The sequence below is a fragment of the Ovis aries genome, chromosome 17 (assembly GCF_016772045.2).
Source record: "Ovis aries strain OAR_USU_Benz2616 breed Rambouillet chromosome 17, ARS-UI_Ramb_v3.0, whole genome shotgun sequence".
NCBI lineage: Eukaryota > Metazoa > Chordata > Mammalia > Artiodactyla > Bovidae > Ovis > Ovis aries.
In genome coordinates this window covers 40,391,518-40,406,340 of record NC_056070.1, presented here as the reverse complement: position 1 = coordinate 40,406,340, position 14,823 = coordinate 40,391,518, and the positions used below count along the sequence as shown (strand labels likewise).

Genomic DNA, 14,823 nt, shown 5'->3' with positions numbered 1-14,823 from the left:
TGCAATAGCAGACTGCAGATCCAAAAATGTGTCTCAGGTGTTTTAGGTCGGTGCTTTGGCTTTTATCTCTCCATAAAAACTAGAGAAAAGTGGAGCAGAGGGGAATCCAGTGCAACACAGACCAAACCAAAAAGGAATATTGCAAAGGAGGCGATCCCTCCTGTTTTGCTTGCTCGGTTGTCAGAACCAGGCTAATGCACATATTTTCCAGTTTTGTCAAAAGAGTTCTGAGGAGTCTGGGGATGCAGGAAGACATCCTGAGAAAATAGCTCTTGCCAGTAGAAGGAAGAAAGCTTCTTATAGGAGCAGATGGAAAGGCAAGACCTAAGTTGAGTGTGAAGAATAGAGGGCTGGTAGCATTTTTATGGTGTGTGTGTGTGTGAGAGAGAGTGTGTGTGTGTGTAAGTAAGCAGAGGTTAAGGGTTATTGCAGAATATTGGCCAACAGGCATAAGGGAAGTTGTTTCATAAATATGAGGATAGATAAGTTTTTATTTTTATCTTTTTAGCCATGTGAGTTTTTCTACCATGTTGCTAGAACAGCAAACCCAGGGAAGGTAGCAGCAACCACAGACATATAGAACGTTGTTCTCTTCATGGCCAGGATGGTTGCACACATCCACCCATATTCGACAGAATCCAAGGTCTCAGAGCAGTGTGGTTACAACAGTGCAGAGTGAATTAGCAGTGAGTTGAGAATCACAACTCGCACATGGACCTTGAGCTTCAAGAGAAAGCAGATTAAGAAATGGAGGTGGTGGGTCGAAGTTATTAATGAAGAACGTGAAAGCCTGTCAGTTCTGTCTGCATGTAGTGAGAAGGGATTGGTAGGAGCCTATTAAATTAGATTGATTTCTGTTTCTTTTTCCTTCTCTGCAAATATGTGTAAGTAGGTGTCTGTGTGTGCCCTTCTGTGTGTAAATATATATGTGTATGTGTGTGGATTTTGAGTTAAAAGAAGGGAGCGTTAAGGGTGATGCCATGTTTTTGCTTGAGTAGAAAGCAAAGCAGCCAAGAACCTGGCTGGTGGCCCAAGTTACGGGAGGTCGTGGTTTGGTTTTGGTCAGGCCATGTGGGTGCTCCTGGTTTGGTTGACACTCATCCTTATCGTGTGTCACCAGCATTTACAGTAGGCGCTGAGCATCCTCTCTTCACACGCATCCACTCACATACCATCATATTTCACAACATACAGATTTTGTGCCATGTGAGTGAAGGCATTTGGCTGCTGGCTTCCAGAGCCCCAGGCAAGTCAGGGTCCAGAGATGAAGGTGTGGGGGTTCCCACATGTTGGGAAGAACCAGAATCACAGCAGTGGTTGTGGACGTGGGCAGTGATAGGAGGGCCCTCTAAGGAACAGTTCTGTCCAGGGGATGAGTCGGGAAAGCAGAGATTTAAGAAAGAGAGCAGTTAGCACATCAGATATTGTGAGACATTTAATAAAACAAACTGGGAAGTCGCCACTGGATTTCACAGAAGGCGAGGCCATCACTAGAGTGCTGTGAATAGTTGTGGGGGGAGGCAGCCCTCTGTGCTGGCAAAAGGGACGCAAAAGACTGGTCAGAGGTAAGGGTTTAGATATTTAAAAAATATTTTTGTAAAAGTTTAGGGGGATCAGACTGTCTGTCATCTCTTGAACCTCACCTGCCGCAAGGAGCGTTTTGTTCAGCAGTGTTAATTTTGGTTGGATAATCCTGGACTGTTTCTTCCCAGGATGTGTTCTTAGTACCAAGAGAGTAGTCACCCTGTCTCTTCCATCACCTAATCTTTCTACTTAGCCTTTGTAAATGGAGTTGAGGAAAACCTTTGTTTCTCATAAAAAAAGATTAAAAATGAGCTTCAGTAAAATGCCTGGGTCCTGTGTGAGGATATCATGTGTAAAGAAGAAATCATGAGCATTCGTGATTATTTGGGGGGGAAAAGTGGGCAGTCACCATTTTTACAGTCACTAAGGTTGTAAAGCTATCAGATGCTGCTTTGAGAAGCAGATCTAATTACCAACAGGCTGAGCGTTGTTCTCTGTCGCACTGTGCATGGCGCTGTGGTGGTTCCTTTCACGTCCGACAGTACACGCGGCCCGCCTCTGACGTCAGCATGCTCGGGGAGATGATGTTCGGCTCGGTGGCCATGAGCTACCAAGGCTCCACCCTGAAGATTCACTACATACGGTGAGTGAAACACAGCATGGGGATGTTGACTCCTAATTCACACATGCCTAAAAAACTTATACAGTTAAACAATAGACTGTCATCTGATGTTGTTAGCACTCGATATTTTTCATGCATCTTTAACAGTTAAAATAGACTCTTCGTACATAACTCTGACCTTGAATCAGTTTAGCAGAACAAAATCCTAAGCTTTAACTAAGTACTGTAAGTGAAAAATGCGTACCAAAGTCTTCTATCTGCCAGGTTAGTAGTAGCTACACTTTCTATCAGAATTATTCAAATATTTTAAGTTTTTCAAAATCTCATAAATTTTCCATTTTCAGATTAAAATTTTAGTCATGACTTTTTCCTTTTACTGAGGTACATATTTTTTTCTTATATATTTTTTTTAATCATTGAATGAATGCCACGTTTATTTCTGTTTCTAGGGAATGGTGTCTAGAATAAAAACTGCTGCAAAAAACAAAATGCGACTCCATTAAAGAATATGTCCGTTGTCTGCATGTCAGAACAGAATTTAGCTTGCTTGAGGCACAAGCTATATGATTTGTGAAAGAAAGCCTTTCCCTGTCCTCCATGTCTCCTGTCTGTTCATCCTGTGCCATGTGGCAGATGAAAAAGTAACCTGAGAGAAAACAAACTTCTACTTTGAAAGATTCCTGCCAAGCGAAGTTTGTTCATCTGAAATACTTGCTCCCAAGGAAAATGGCCCCCAGAAATGTCTCCATGTCTCTCTTCTAGGGTTTTAACGTCCTTGGGATTTTAAAATGATAAAATTAGAAAAGAGAGAAATCTAGGCACCCCACTGATACAATGATTTGAAAAATACATGTCTCATTCTTTGTCAAATAAAATATAAAAGCTTCAGAAAAAGTAGAAATAAAAGCAAGCAAACGAAAAAGCATCTCTCCCTGCTCTGTTCTTTTGTCTTTCCCCCCAGTTCTCCTCCGCAGCTGATGGTTAGTAAAGTCTTCTCCGCCAGGATGGGCAGTTTCTGTGGGAGTACAAACAAGTAAGTGTGGGGTGTCCCCCACCCCACTGTTCCAAGTGGCTGTTTCTGGGGGGTCCCCCCTCTACCCCCCACTGTTCATGGCTGTTTCTGGGGTGTGCCCCCACCCCTCACTGTTCCAAGTGGCTGTTTCTGGGGGGTCCCCCCTCCACCCTGCATTGTTCCAAGTAGTTGTTTCTGGATGGGGTCACTCTTTGTGACTCTTTTTGAGATGAGAAGCAGGACGAGTCCACATTAACACAGGGTTTTCAAGGTGGCCATTGTCTGGTACCCAGTGAGTGTGAAAAGGCCCTGGACCTTAACAGTTGGCCTTGAAGACAGATCTGTCTATACATATGTTTGGGGTCTCTACCTGTTACCCTCTGTTCCTACTGACAGACACCAAGTTTTCATTTCCTGCAAAATGAAATGTGAAGGGTAAAAAAGGAGGGGCTACAGTAATGAGTGGCCAATATTATTTTTCCCCAATATTATTTTATCTTAAAGTCTTATCAGAACTTTTCCCTGGTGGTCCATTAGTTAAGACTTTGCCTTCCAATGCAGGGCATACAGGTTCAATCCCTGGTCAGGGAGCTGGGACCCTGCATGCCTCATAGCCAAAAAACCAAAAACATTGTACAAAAGCAGTGTTGTAACAAATTCAATAAAGACTTTTAAAATGGCCCACATTAAAAAAAAATCTTAAAGCCTTGTCTGTTAAAGGAATGAGGCACAGGGTGAGTTTGCCAGGCTGAGAGGCCCCTGAATGGCAGGAGAGGTTGTCTGTGCTCGCTGTCTGAGCCATCTGTGCCACCTCTGCAGTTGGTGGGGACTCAGGTCAGGCAGTGTTTTGATTTTTGCTCCTGAGTTCCTCCCCCAACTTTTAATTTTGGTCTTCTGTGTAGACTAAGAATATTTCAGTGTCTAACTTAACTCTTACCTTGGTACATTTGTTCATGTATTTTGAATTTTCCAAGCAGAAATATTTTATATAGTTCTTTTTTTGAATGAAAAAACATTTGTTATACTTGGGTAAGTTTGAAAGAAATGTTTGTTATAAATTAAAGGGATATTCTTCGGGGTCAGATAAAGGCTGTATTTTTTTTACAGTCTTTGGAAATTAAAAGTATGTTCCTCTGCAAATTTGGGTGCCTTTGAGTAAGTCTGCTTACTTTTCAGCCCAGTAAAGAATTTATATTTTTGAGCATTTTGAGACTGGATTGTCAGGACTTAAGCGTAGGAATCACAGAAGGCAGTAGCACCCCACGCCGGTACTTTTGCCTGGCAAATCCCATTGAGGGAGGAGCCTGGTAGGCTGCAGTCCATGGGGTCGCTAGGAGTCAGACACGACTGAGCGACTTCACTTTCACTTTTCCCTTTCATGCATTGGAGAAGGAAATGGCAACCCACTCCAGTGTTCTTGCCTGGAGAATCCCAGGGACCGCAGAGCCTGGTGGGCTGCCGTCTATGAGGTCGCACAGAGTCGGACACGACTGAAGTGACTTAGCAGCAGCAGCAGCAAGCGTAGGAATTAATGTTTCTTTTTTTTGTGAGATATTCTTTTTCAGATCTTTGCTATTACCTGAGCATTTATTATACTAACTCCCTCTAATAAAATATTAAGTTCAGATTTAAATAAAAATGATTTTTGCCTCATTATGCTATATTATCCTCAAAATCTTTATTTCACTTCTTAGTAAATACAATAAATTATTAAAATCTGCTTCTCTCACATGTATGTTGTTGTGTTAGTCACTCAGTCATGTCTGAGTCTTTGTGATCCCAAGGATTGTAGCCCATTAGGCTCATCTGTCCATAGAATTCTCCAGGCAGGAATACTAGAGTGGGTTGCCATTCCCTTCTCCAGGGGATCTTCCCAACCCAGGGATAGAACCCGGGTCTTCCTCATTGCAGACAGATTCTTTACCATCTGAGCCACCAGGGAAGCCCTCTCACATGTTTATTTATGAGTAATTCTAACTTTCTAGAAGTTGTAGAATCAGACTCCTATAAAAATCATAATTTCTCTTATATGGTCTTCCTGAAAAAGGTTGCCAAATTTCTCATGGATGTTAACTAAGAGTTAAAATGAATTTCATTTTGAAGGTTTATGTAAAATTACCCTTGAAATAAATAGCATTAGCCTTGGTCTTAGTCACCAAAACAAGATTTTAGAGTTTCTTATTCCCCCTTATATAATGTGAAATTGTATATTTGGATTGTAAATGTTTGGAATGTGTCATTTAGTTTTATAGGTTGAACTACCTCTCAGAACCTTTCTTGTCTTTTAACAAATTCCCCTGAAAATTAATTCCCTCCAGTAGATGTGAGACTTTATTTATTTATAAAGAAAAATCTGACCAACTGGTGGATTGTCTTATACCTGAGAGTCTGTTAGCAAGCAGCTGCATTCATCTCTTGATGTTTCTCTCCCTTCCATCCCCTTCTGGACTTAGCTTGCAAGACAGCTTCGAATACATCAACCAAGATCCTAACCTGGGGAAACTGAACACAAATCAGAATAACCTGGGTCCGTGTCGGACCGGAAGTAACCTAGGTAAACTCCGCCGCCTAGATGGGTCTTGCTTTCTGGACGCCCCCCGCTGCGGGTGTGCGTTTTGCTTTCTTTGAGTTTGCGGTGTTGTTTTGTTCTGGCAGTATCTTTAATCTGTGTTTATTCTGTGTGTGCCTTGTCTGCCCCGTGTCGTCTCCGCCGCAGGTGCGCTGCAGGGATGCGGTGGCAAGCTGCCCCCAGGGGCGGCCGAGGGAGGACCTCTCCGGCTCAGCCGCAGCGCCTCTTTCTTTGCAGGTTTGTGTGGAATGCTGAGCACGGTGTGACCTGCACACGTTAATAAATCCTGGGCAGGTTCTTGGAAACAAATCCTGTTTGGCACCTCTCTAGAAATGCAAGGGGCTCTTGAGATAATTAGTTCCAAATGCTGCCAAGTTCCCCATGTTCTGAAACTTCCACCCGTGAACCCCTATTGTAAAAGTCTCCGTTAATACCCCAGTGTAAGCTGATTTTGATCCAAAATGAGCCCTTTGTATTTCTAAGAGGATAATATCTTTGATCTTCCTCGGCCTCTTCTGCTGCTGTGAACTGTCTCTCTTTACCATGGCATCTTTAGTCCATTTTTCACCTGCATCCTTAGCTGCACAGTCTCTTCAAAAGTCACTCTAACAACAGCATGGAAGACCAACCTCACTCACATTCTCTCTCTGTGGCACTTATGTGCAGCTCAGATGCATTTTCCAGCTTCTTTTCAGGTGTAATTGTCTGCGTCTGTCTGGGTAGGTACACTCTGAGCAGAGCCTGGTCTAGCTGAGGCTGTCTGCTATCTGCTGTAGGTTGGCATGATTAACAAGTGTGGAAGGCTTCACTGCTAACTTTAAAGGTTGTGTTTATGGCAAATGGTATGCTTCATTCCGTTTTTCTTTGTAGCCTAAAATATGCTAGACACTCTAGTTGACTGACAGACACTCTCCTGCCTATCTCAAAGTGAGGATAACATGTTTGTTTATACACTCTCCTGAAAATTGCAAAAACAAACATGCTTCACAAAATAGCTGGCAAATATAACACTCAGGCAGGGCAACCTTGTGCACTATAAAGTTAACTGTAGCCACAGGTCAGCTGCCTTCTAGCTCAATAAGGAAATAGTTAAGACCGATCTGAAGCTTTCCTAGAAGTCTGTACTCCTTAAGAGTGTTTTCTTTTTTTGTTGGTTTTTTTTGGAGTACTGTTGCTTTCCAGTGTAGTGCGAGTTTCTACTGTACAGCACAGTGAAGCAGCTTTACGTATACGTATATCCTCTCTTTTCTGGGTTCCCTTCCCATTCAGGTCACCACAGAGCACTGGGTTCCTTGTGTATACAGTAGGTTCTCATCAGTTATCTGTTTCACTACTGATACTGTGTATAAAATAGAGTGTTTTCTAAGCAAGTCTACAATAATTCTGAATCTAGGTATGTATGGAAAAGAGGTGGAGCAAAAAATCGTTGACGATAAATACGTGTTTTCTATCTACCAAGAGAATGGGTTGTAAAACAGAGACACATTTTTCAAATTTATGAAATGGTTTTCACGTAGTTCTCTAGGTTGCCTATAGTTGTTACTAAAACTGATTATAAAGCATTTTGAAATTTCTTAATATTTTGAAATACATTCTAATATGTTGGAAATACTTAAATATTCTGTAAAATCTACTGATGAGGAAAATGGCCTCAAAGTATCCACTGCAGGATGCGGTTCATTCTATCAAGTGCCCACATAGTTTATGATTCAGTTAGAGGTGAGTATGGGAAAAGTCTGTTGCAATAGGACAGGCACCTGATCCTGCCTCCTCCTCCCCCGCCCCACCCCGCCCTGCTCCTCTCCCTCCGCCCCTCCTCTCCTCCTCCCCTCTCTTTTCTGCCCCCTCTCCTTCCCTCCTCCTCCCCCCCTTTTCTCCTGCTCCCCCCACCCCGCCGCCTCCTCTCGGGTCTTTCCTGCTCTTCCTCACCCCTCTCCTCTTCCTCCCCGATCTCTGTCTTTGCTGCACTGAATTCTACTTTCTCGTTCCTCTCTATGTACACTCAAGCTGGTCCTCACTAGCCATCATAAAAACGAGCGCAGTTGATTTGAACAGTCCGCTGACCAGGTTTCCTTGCCTCCCACAGCACACAGCACCCCGGTTGACATGCCGAGCAGAGGACAGAACGAAGACAGGGACAGCGGCATCGCCCGGTCAGGTATGTGCGAGTCTCCTCTTGTTTGGCATTACCTGTGGGGTGAGCACTCTGAGCTCTGGGCCCTTGGGGGCAGTGTCCAGGCATGATGTGCACCAGGATGAGCCCTGGAGGTGAAAGCGCACCGAGAGGTGTCCCTCTAAAAAGAGAGACGCCTCCTTGAGCCAGTGGTCCTCGCGTGCTGAGTGCTGAGGATCAGATCGGGGAGGGACAGTGTCCGGGGGTGTCACTCTGACCGTGACCGTGGCAGGGCCGCCTGCTGACCCGTGCAGTCCTTCTGTCCTGGAGACACACTGCTCTAGATTTTATCTCCTGTGCCTTTTCTTCTTATGTCAGGCTGTTACTGACCAGGGTGTTTGGCCTCCTTAATCAGTAGAAATTGACAAGAGACCAGACACAAAATTCAGACGAGGCTTTATTGGGCCCCCGCTGCAGCAGAGGGTAAGAGAACAAGTAACAGGTGCCCTAGGTGCCCTGGCTTGCTCCTGGAGAAGAGAGGGGACTGAGCTGAGCTGGTTCCTCACATGGGGTGAGCGTAGGAGTGCGTCCAGGGATCAGGCTGGAGGGTGGCATCGGTGGTGGGCCCACCCCTGGGTGGTGGTGTGTGCAGAGGGCATGCACAGTACCCTGCCTTTACTCCCAACACTCTGCTTTTGTTCCTGGATCTTCAGAATTTGCAGTTAGATTTTTTTGTCTTTTTGTGTCTTTGTTCATAACTTGCCCCAACTGCACATGCATGCAATTATTTTTAGCCCCTTCTAGTTTCTTGGTATCTGTTGAGACATTTGTCCAGGCCCACGCACTACAGCAAAGGGTCCCAGGTCGCAGCTTGTCTCAAAGCCTTAAACTTTCTCAAAACTGCTTTTAAGATCTCTTGGTTTCTGCTCTTATACCTGATTCTGCTGTTGCTTTTGATTTGTGGTTCAGATCAGAGATAGATTCCTTGCAGTGAAAGAAGGGTGGTGAGTGAATGATGTGGAATTGGAGGGTTTGGGGGTGTGTGGGCTGTGCCTGCTGCAGACTTGGGGCACCTACTGCAGCCGGTTGGTGCTCATTGTGCTGAGCCTCGGCTGGGCTTGCTGCCTTAAGTCATTTCTGTTTCCCCTGGTCCCTTCCATGTGGTACTGAGCCCTTCACCCTGCTTGGCATAGCTCTGCTCCCAAGTTGTTAAGTGAAATGGAATTTGTGACAGAGTCCACCTGTTTGGTTAATATATGTCTCGTGATGAAAAGTACACAATATTCTGTGTATGATTGGTTTCAGTGAGTTGATTCACTTTGGGTTTCCTGATCCCGTCTTAGGGAACCTTGGTCAGAGGTGTAACTGCCATTAGTTAGACCTGTGTAACTAATGGCAGTTACACCTCTGACCATAAGCGGCGTATCCCAGGTTTTATGTTTGTCTAGCAGTTTTTACACAAACGTAAAACCTGGGATACGCTGCTTATGGAGTGGTAAGAGGATCATCTGACTTTGTGTTCCATGCTGCTCGCTGCTCGGGGATGATCTCCATCCATACGGGGCGTGGTCAGCATCCACTCTGCAGGAGGGCCTTTGAGTCACACCCATCCATCAGCCACTGGAGGCTGAGAGTGTGCGGTGTGATGGCCTTAGTGTCCCAGAGCCCAGCCCCTGGAGCCTCTCCAGTCAGGCTTGGCCGGGGCTGGCTCTGTCTTGGTCGAGTCTCCAGGCAAAAAGAAGCAGGAACCAGAGTAGAAGTAAGGCCATGCCCCATCCCAGGTGCTGCCTTAGCAGCTCATAGAATTTGGTGTGTTTGTCTCTATGTGGTGAACACCCAGGTGGCACTAGTGGTTAAGAACCCACCTGCCAGTGCAGGAGATGTCAACGACATGGGTTCGATCCCTGGGTCAGGAAGATTCCCTGGAGGAGGGCATGGCAACTCGCTCTAGTATTCTTGCCTGGAGAACCCCATGGACAGAGAAGCTTGGACAGTCCAAAGGGTCACAAAGAATTGGACACAACTGAAGCGACTTAGCATGTTTGCGTGCATACCTTTGTGTAGTGAACACTCTTTGCCCAAAGATGACTAGTATTTGACCAAGTCCCTCTCTGAGCCCCCAGGTCACAGGGCTCCCACTGTAACTTTCCCTTATGTGTCTGTTTCTGCTCCTTCTTGTTCCAGAAAGGACTAGAGAGACTGAGGGGAGCTGGTGCCAACAGAAAGTTGGCACCTTAGGCAGGGGTTCCTGGGTAGCTCATCGGTTTACCGTGTGTTTGGTGTGAAGGTTCATGTTGCACCCATCAGAATCCCCATAGGTTTGGTAGTTCTCTGATTCTAAATCACTCTTTAGATGAGTCTTATTTGGCCTCAGAGAAGCAGGAATGTTGAGGGGCTGAGTGTGCATTGAAGTGAAAGGTCCATAGCAGCCGCATCTGGGTGTTCTCTCAGGAGGAGGCAGACGTGAATCTGGTGCAAATGTGAGCTCTGACTTCCCTGGTGGCTCAGCTTGTGAACCAGGCACCTCTCCTTTGAGGCTCCCAGCCTCCTGGTGCGGGGATGGCAGACATGGGGCTGCATGGGGCCCCGATGGGCCTTCTGCTTCCCTTCCTCCTGGGAGCCGCTTCGAAGTCATTGGGTGCTCCCGGGGTGGGTCTCCCTCCACTGAGGCCTCTTGAGCTCCCCAGGCCTCTGCTCCTCACCACCCATGCCGTGTGGGACCAAGTGCTCATCCTGAAGCAGAGCAGGGACTCCCACAGTTTGACCTGAATCAGCAGGAGAAGACGTAGAAAATTAATGACATCGTTTATTCTCTTTTTCCTATAATTTGTAACTTCCTGTCTTACTAGTTGAGAGATGGGGAAAATATTTTAAACTAGATTTTATTTTTTAGAACAGTTGTAGATTTGCAGAGCAGTTGAGATGATAGTAGGGAGCATCTGTGTACCTTGCACAAGCCTCCCTATTAGTAACATCTTGGTTAATAAGATGGCGCGTTTATTAATAGTTGTCGTGTCTACTTGGCTCCACTCAGCTCTGGCAGTTTCTCAGACTTTGTTTTGGTGACTTTGATGGTTTCAAGAACTAGCAGTCACGTATTGCATAGGATGCCAGTTGTTAGAATTTGTTTGATGTTTCTCACGTGACTAGACTGGGGTTCTGGGTTTTAGGAAGAAAGAAAACAGAGGTAAAATGTTACTTTTAAAAAATATTTTTTTGGCTGTGCCAGCAGTTAGTTACAGCACTCAGGATCTTTGCTCTTTGTTGCTTTGTGTTCCGTGTGTATCCGTGGCTCCGTACATACTGCTATCTGTGGTGCCTGCGCCTGTGTTCAGTTAAACGTGAGTTGGTGCTGGTTTCTCTGTTGCCCGTTATCCATGGGCATGGGGACCATCCCACCCTCCCCACCTGGCTTATCCGCAGACCAGCCTCTGACAGTGAGACACCCAGCTCCCCTGCCTGCCCTGCATTTAGGTGACGGATTCATTGCAGTCCACACACACCAGCATCTGATAGCTTAACCTGCCCTCCTTGGGAAACGCCTTTTTGCACTAGAGTGCAGTGCTTGTGTGCAGCTTCTCTGACCTTCTCTGACCTTCTCGTGTCTGAGGTTCCCAAGGCCGACACCTTGGGAGCGTGGGGAATGTCTGCAGCTGCACACGCCAGGCAGCAGGAGCTCCGAGACCACAGCCGACACTGGCTCATCCTCAGGATGAACTGGCTTTCTGACGGCTGCCCCAAACTCGGAACATCGCACGTCACACCTGAAGGAAAAGGGCCTCTTTTTTTTTTTTCTTTTTAAATCATCCTCCTAGAGAGGAACCTGATCTGGGATGAGGAGTCTGAGAGGACTAGGTATAGTTCCCCGGCGGAAAGTCACCAGGAGCCTATGCACCCCAGCAGGCCGATGTCACAGGAGGAGCGGGGCTGGACACTGACCACACGCTCGTGCAGTGTGCCCCGGGAGCGCAAAGCGCCGTCTGGGTTTCAGCTCTGGGAGGGCCCTCTGTTGTTAGAGAACTCGCTCATTTTGCTGATTTCCACAGTCGGGCCAGCTTGGCACAGGTGAGTTTAAGAGGAGGGCTTGGAAGGATAGTGCTGATTCGGGCTTGACCGTCTATTCTGCGGCTTGGGCGGAGCTCAGGTTCCTCAGTTCTTGGTGCTTCTCATAGTTCAGGCCAGACCCTTGGTGTGCTCCAAGAATAGGTGTTTCTCTTCACAAATCTGTCAGTTCTTTCACATTAGCGCTTTCCTTTCTAGACTTGTATTCATCTATACCTGTTTAAGAAAAATTAGAATCAACAAGTAATGCACACCGCAGCCAAAACTACAGGAGATCCAAGGATATTTCTGAGAAAAGATATGTGATACTGCCAGGGAGAAATTTTTAAAATCGTTGTTAGAGGAATGCACGTATATTATCTGAAGAGAGAGAGATCCAGTTCCACAAATAAATGTGTAAAGTCAGTGTAATTTCAATTAAAATCCCTTGTGAAGTTGGGCAAAATCACTTTTATTTGTGTGGAAGAGCAAAGGACCAACCTTTACAAATCCTTTGTAGATTTTGTTCTTAGAATTCAGACTATGGCTAAAAAGACATGGGAAAGTTAAATAACTTGGCATATAAATGTAGAGAGTGAGTAGGTCACCCGGGCTAGGCTAGATTATATCCTAGATGAGGGATTAAAATGTAAGGTATTTTTGGTCGAATATTTTTCATGCTAAAGAGAAAGGAGCTATGAAGCCAAGAAAGGACAGCAGCAAACTTAAAAGCTCATGACTGAGTGAAAGAGGCAGTCAGGAGAGGCTGGTGTGATGTGTGCTGTTGTAAGAATCACCGTGTAACATTGTGGAAATGACAGAGCCGTGGAGACAGTAAAGAGACGGTGGTTGTCAGGGCTCGGGTGGGGGTGGGTGGGGGGAGGACAGTGAACCTTTGCTGCGTGGTGCTGAGTGGTGGGTGCGTGTCATGATTTGTCCAGACAGCGTGGGATATGTACCCAGGAGTGAACCCCTGTGAAGCTCTGGACTCTGGGAGGGTCAGTCATAACAGACATGCCCTCTGGTGGGGATGCTGCTCTTGCGGAAAGCTGTGCATGTGAGGAGCAGCGGGTACGTGGGGAACCTCTGCACCTGCCACTCCCGTTTTGTGGTGAACCTGAAACTGCTCTAAAAATGGAAGTCTGTTTTTCTTTTCTTTTTCTTTCTTTTTTCGGCCACACTGTATGGCACGTGGGAATTTAGATCCCTGACCAGGGATGGCATCCATGTTCCCTGCAGTGGGAGCATGGGGACTTAACCTCTGGACCACTAGGGAAGTCCCCTGAAGTCTATTTTTAAAAATTGGTATGTTTTGAAATCTTGATGGGAAGAACATTGTCTTTTCATTCAGGGGGTTTTAAAGAAATTTTGTTAAAACTGAAAAGTTACCTGTGGTGCTCTTGAGGACTGTATGTAGTCTTAAAGTAATTCTGTGGTTTGGGAGCTAAAATGTGTTTTAATCGGAATTTGATTTGCCAATTAACTTGTTTGGTTTATTAAAAAAGATGTCTTCCTATCAGACAATAATTGACCTTTTAAGTACTTCAACTCGTCTGTGATTAGGAACACAACTGCTGAACTTTAAATAACTATATTTTTCAAGTGTTTAATAAGCAGAAACTGTTAAGAGAAGTACTATTAGTGTTACAGTCAACAAAAGCTGTTGTCGTGTACTGTTTTAGTTGTAGTAGCCTCTGTATCAAACTGAGAGAAAGGGTTCAGGCCCAGATCCTCACTTCTACCATCACCATCATCACCACCACCACTGCCATAATCACCACCATCACCACTGCCACCATCATCATCACCATCACCACCACCGCCGCCGCCGTCATCACCACCGCCATCATCACCACCACTGCCATCATCACCACCATCACCACCACTGCCATCATCACCACCATCATCACCACCACTGCCATCACCATCACCACCACCGCCATCATCACCACCACCATCACCACCACCACCACCACCGCCATCATCACCACCACCACTGCCATCATCATCATCGCCATCACCACCACCACCACTGCCATCACCACCACCACCGCCATCATCACCACCACCACCGCCATCACCACCACCACCACCACCACCATCATCACCACCACCACTGCCATCACCATCACCACCATAACCACCACAGCCATCATCACCACCATCACCACCACCGCCACCACCACCACTGCCACCATCATCACCATCACCACCACCACCACTGCCATCACCACCACCACCACTGCCATCACCATCACCACCACTGCCATCACCACCGCCACCATCACCACCACCACCACCGCCACCGCCACCACCGCCACCACCACCGCCGCCACCACCACCGCCATCACCACCACCACCACTGCCATCACCATCACCACCACCGCCATCACCACCACCACCACCACCGCCACCACCACCACCACCGCCACCACCACCGCCATCATCACCATCATCACCACCATCACCACCACCACCACCGCCACCACCACCACTGCCATCATCACCACCACCGCCATCACCACCTCCACCACCATCACCATTACCACCACTATCATCATCACTTCCACCATCAAAATAAAAGTGTGAAAGTGTTAGTCACCAAGTCGTGTCTGATTCTTCTTGACCCCATGGACTATAGCCTGCCAGGCTCCTCTGTCCATGGGTTTCTCCAGGTAAGAATACTGGAGTGGGTTGCCGTTCCTTTCTCCAGAGTATCTGCCTGACCCAGGAATCGAACCTGCATCTCCTACACTGCAGGCAGATTCTTTACCATCTGAGCCACTAGGCCTCCCTATCAAACATAAAAAAAGACTTAAGATGAAGAGGTGGAGAGAAAATCCTTATGCTCTCTATACAGTTTTGACCATAGGAAGCTTTTTAACAAATTCAGGTTTTGAACTCTCTAGAAATTTTTTTTCTAATGTTTTGGGTCTGCTGTG

General features: G+C 46.3%; 1 protein-coding gene across 11 annotated transcripts in view; it reads left to right on the top strand.

The window, feature by feature from the left end:
* The window catches only part of FNIP2 (folliculin interacting protein 2), a 125,856-nt gene that overhangs the window by 64,065 nt on the left and 46,968 nt on the right, over positions 1 to 14,823 (top strand). For 9 of the 11 annotated variants that reach the window (XM_042234397.2, XM_042234406.2, XM_060400667.1 and 6 more), the window contains 5 exons: positions 2,067 to 2,167; positions 3,108 to 3,179; positions 5,612 to 5,712; positions 5,875 to 5,964; positions 7,814 to 7,885. In XM_042234397.2, coding sequence (XP_042090331.1) covers positions 2,067 to 2,167; positions 3,108 to 3,179; positions 5,612 to 5,712; positions 5,875 to 5,964; positions 7,814 to 7,885 — 436 coding nt within the window. The remainder of the gene's footprint in view (positions 1 to 2,066; positions 2,168 to 3,107; positions 3,180 to 5,611; positions 5,713 to 5,874; positions 5,965 to 7,813; positions 7,886 to 14,823) is intronic. The other 2 variants (XM_042234398.2, XM_027956330.2) reach the window with 1 other exon arrangement.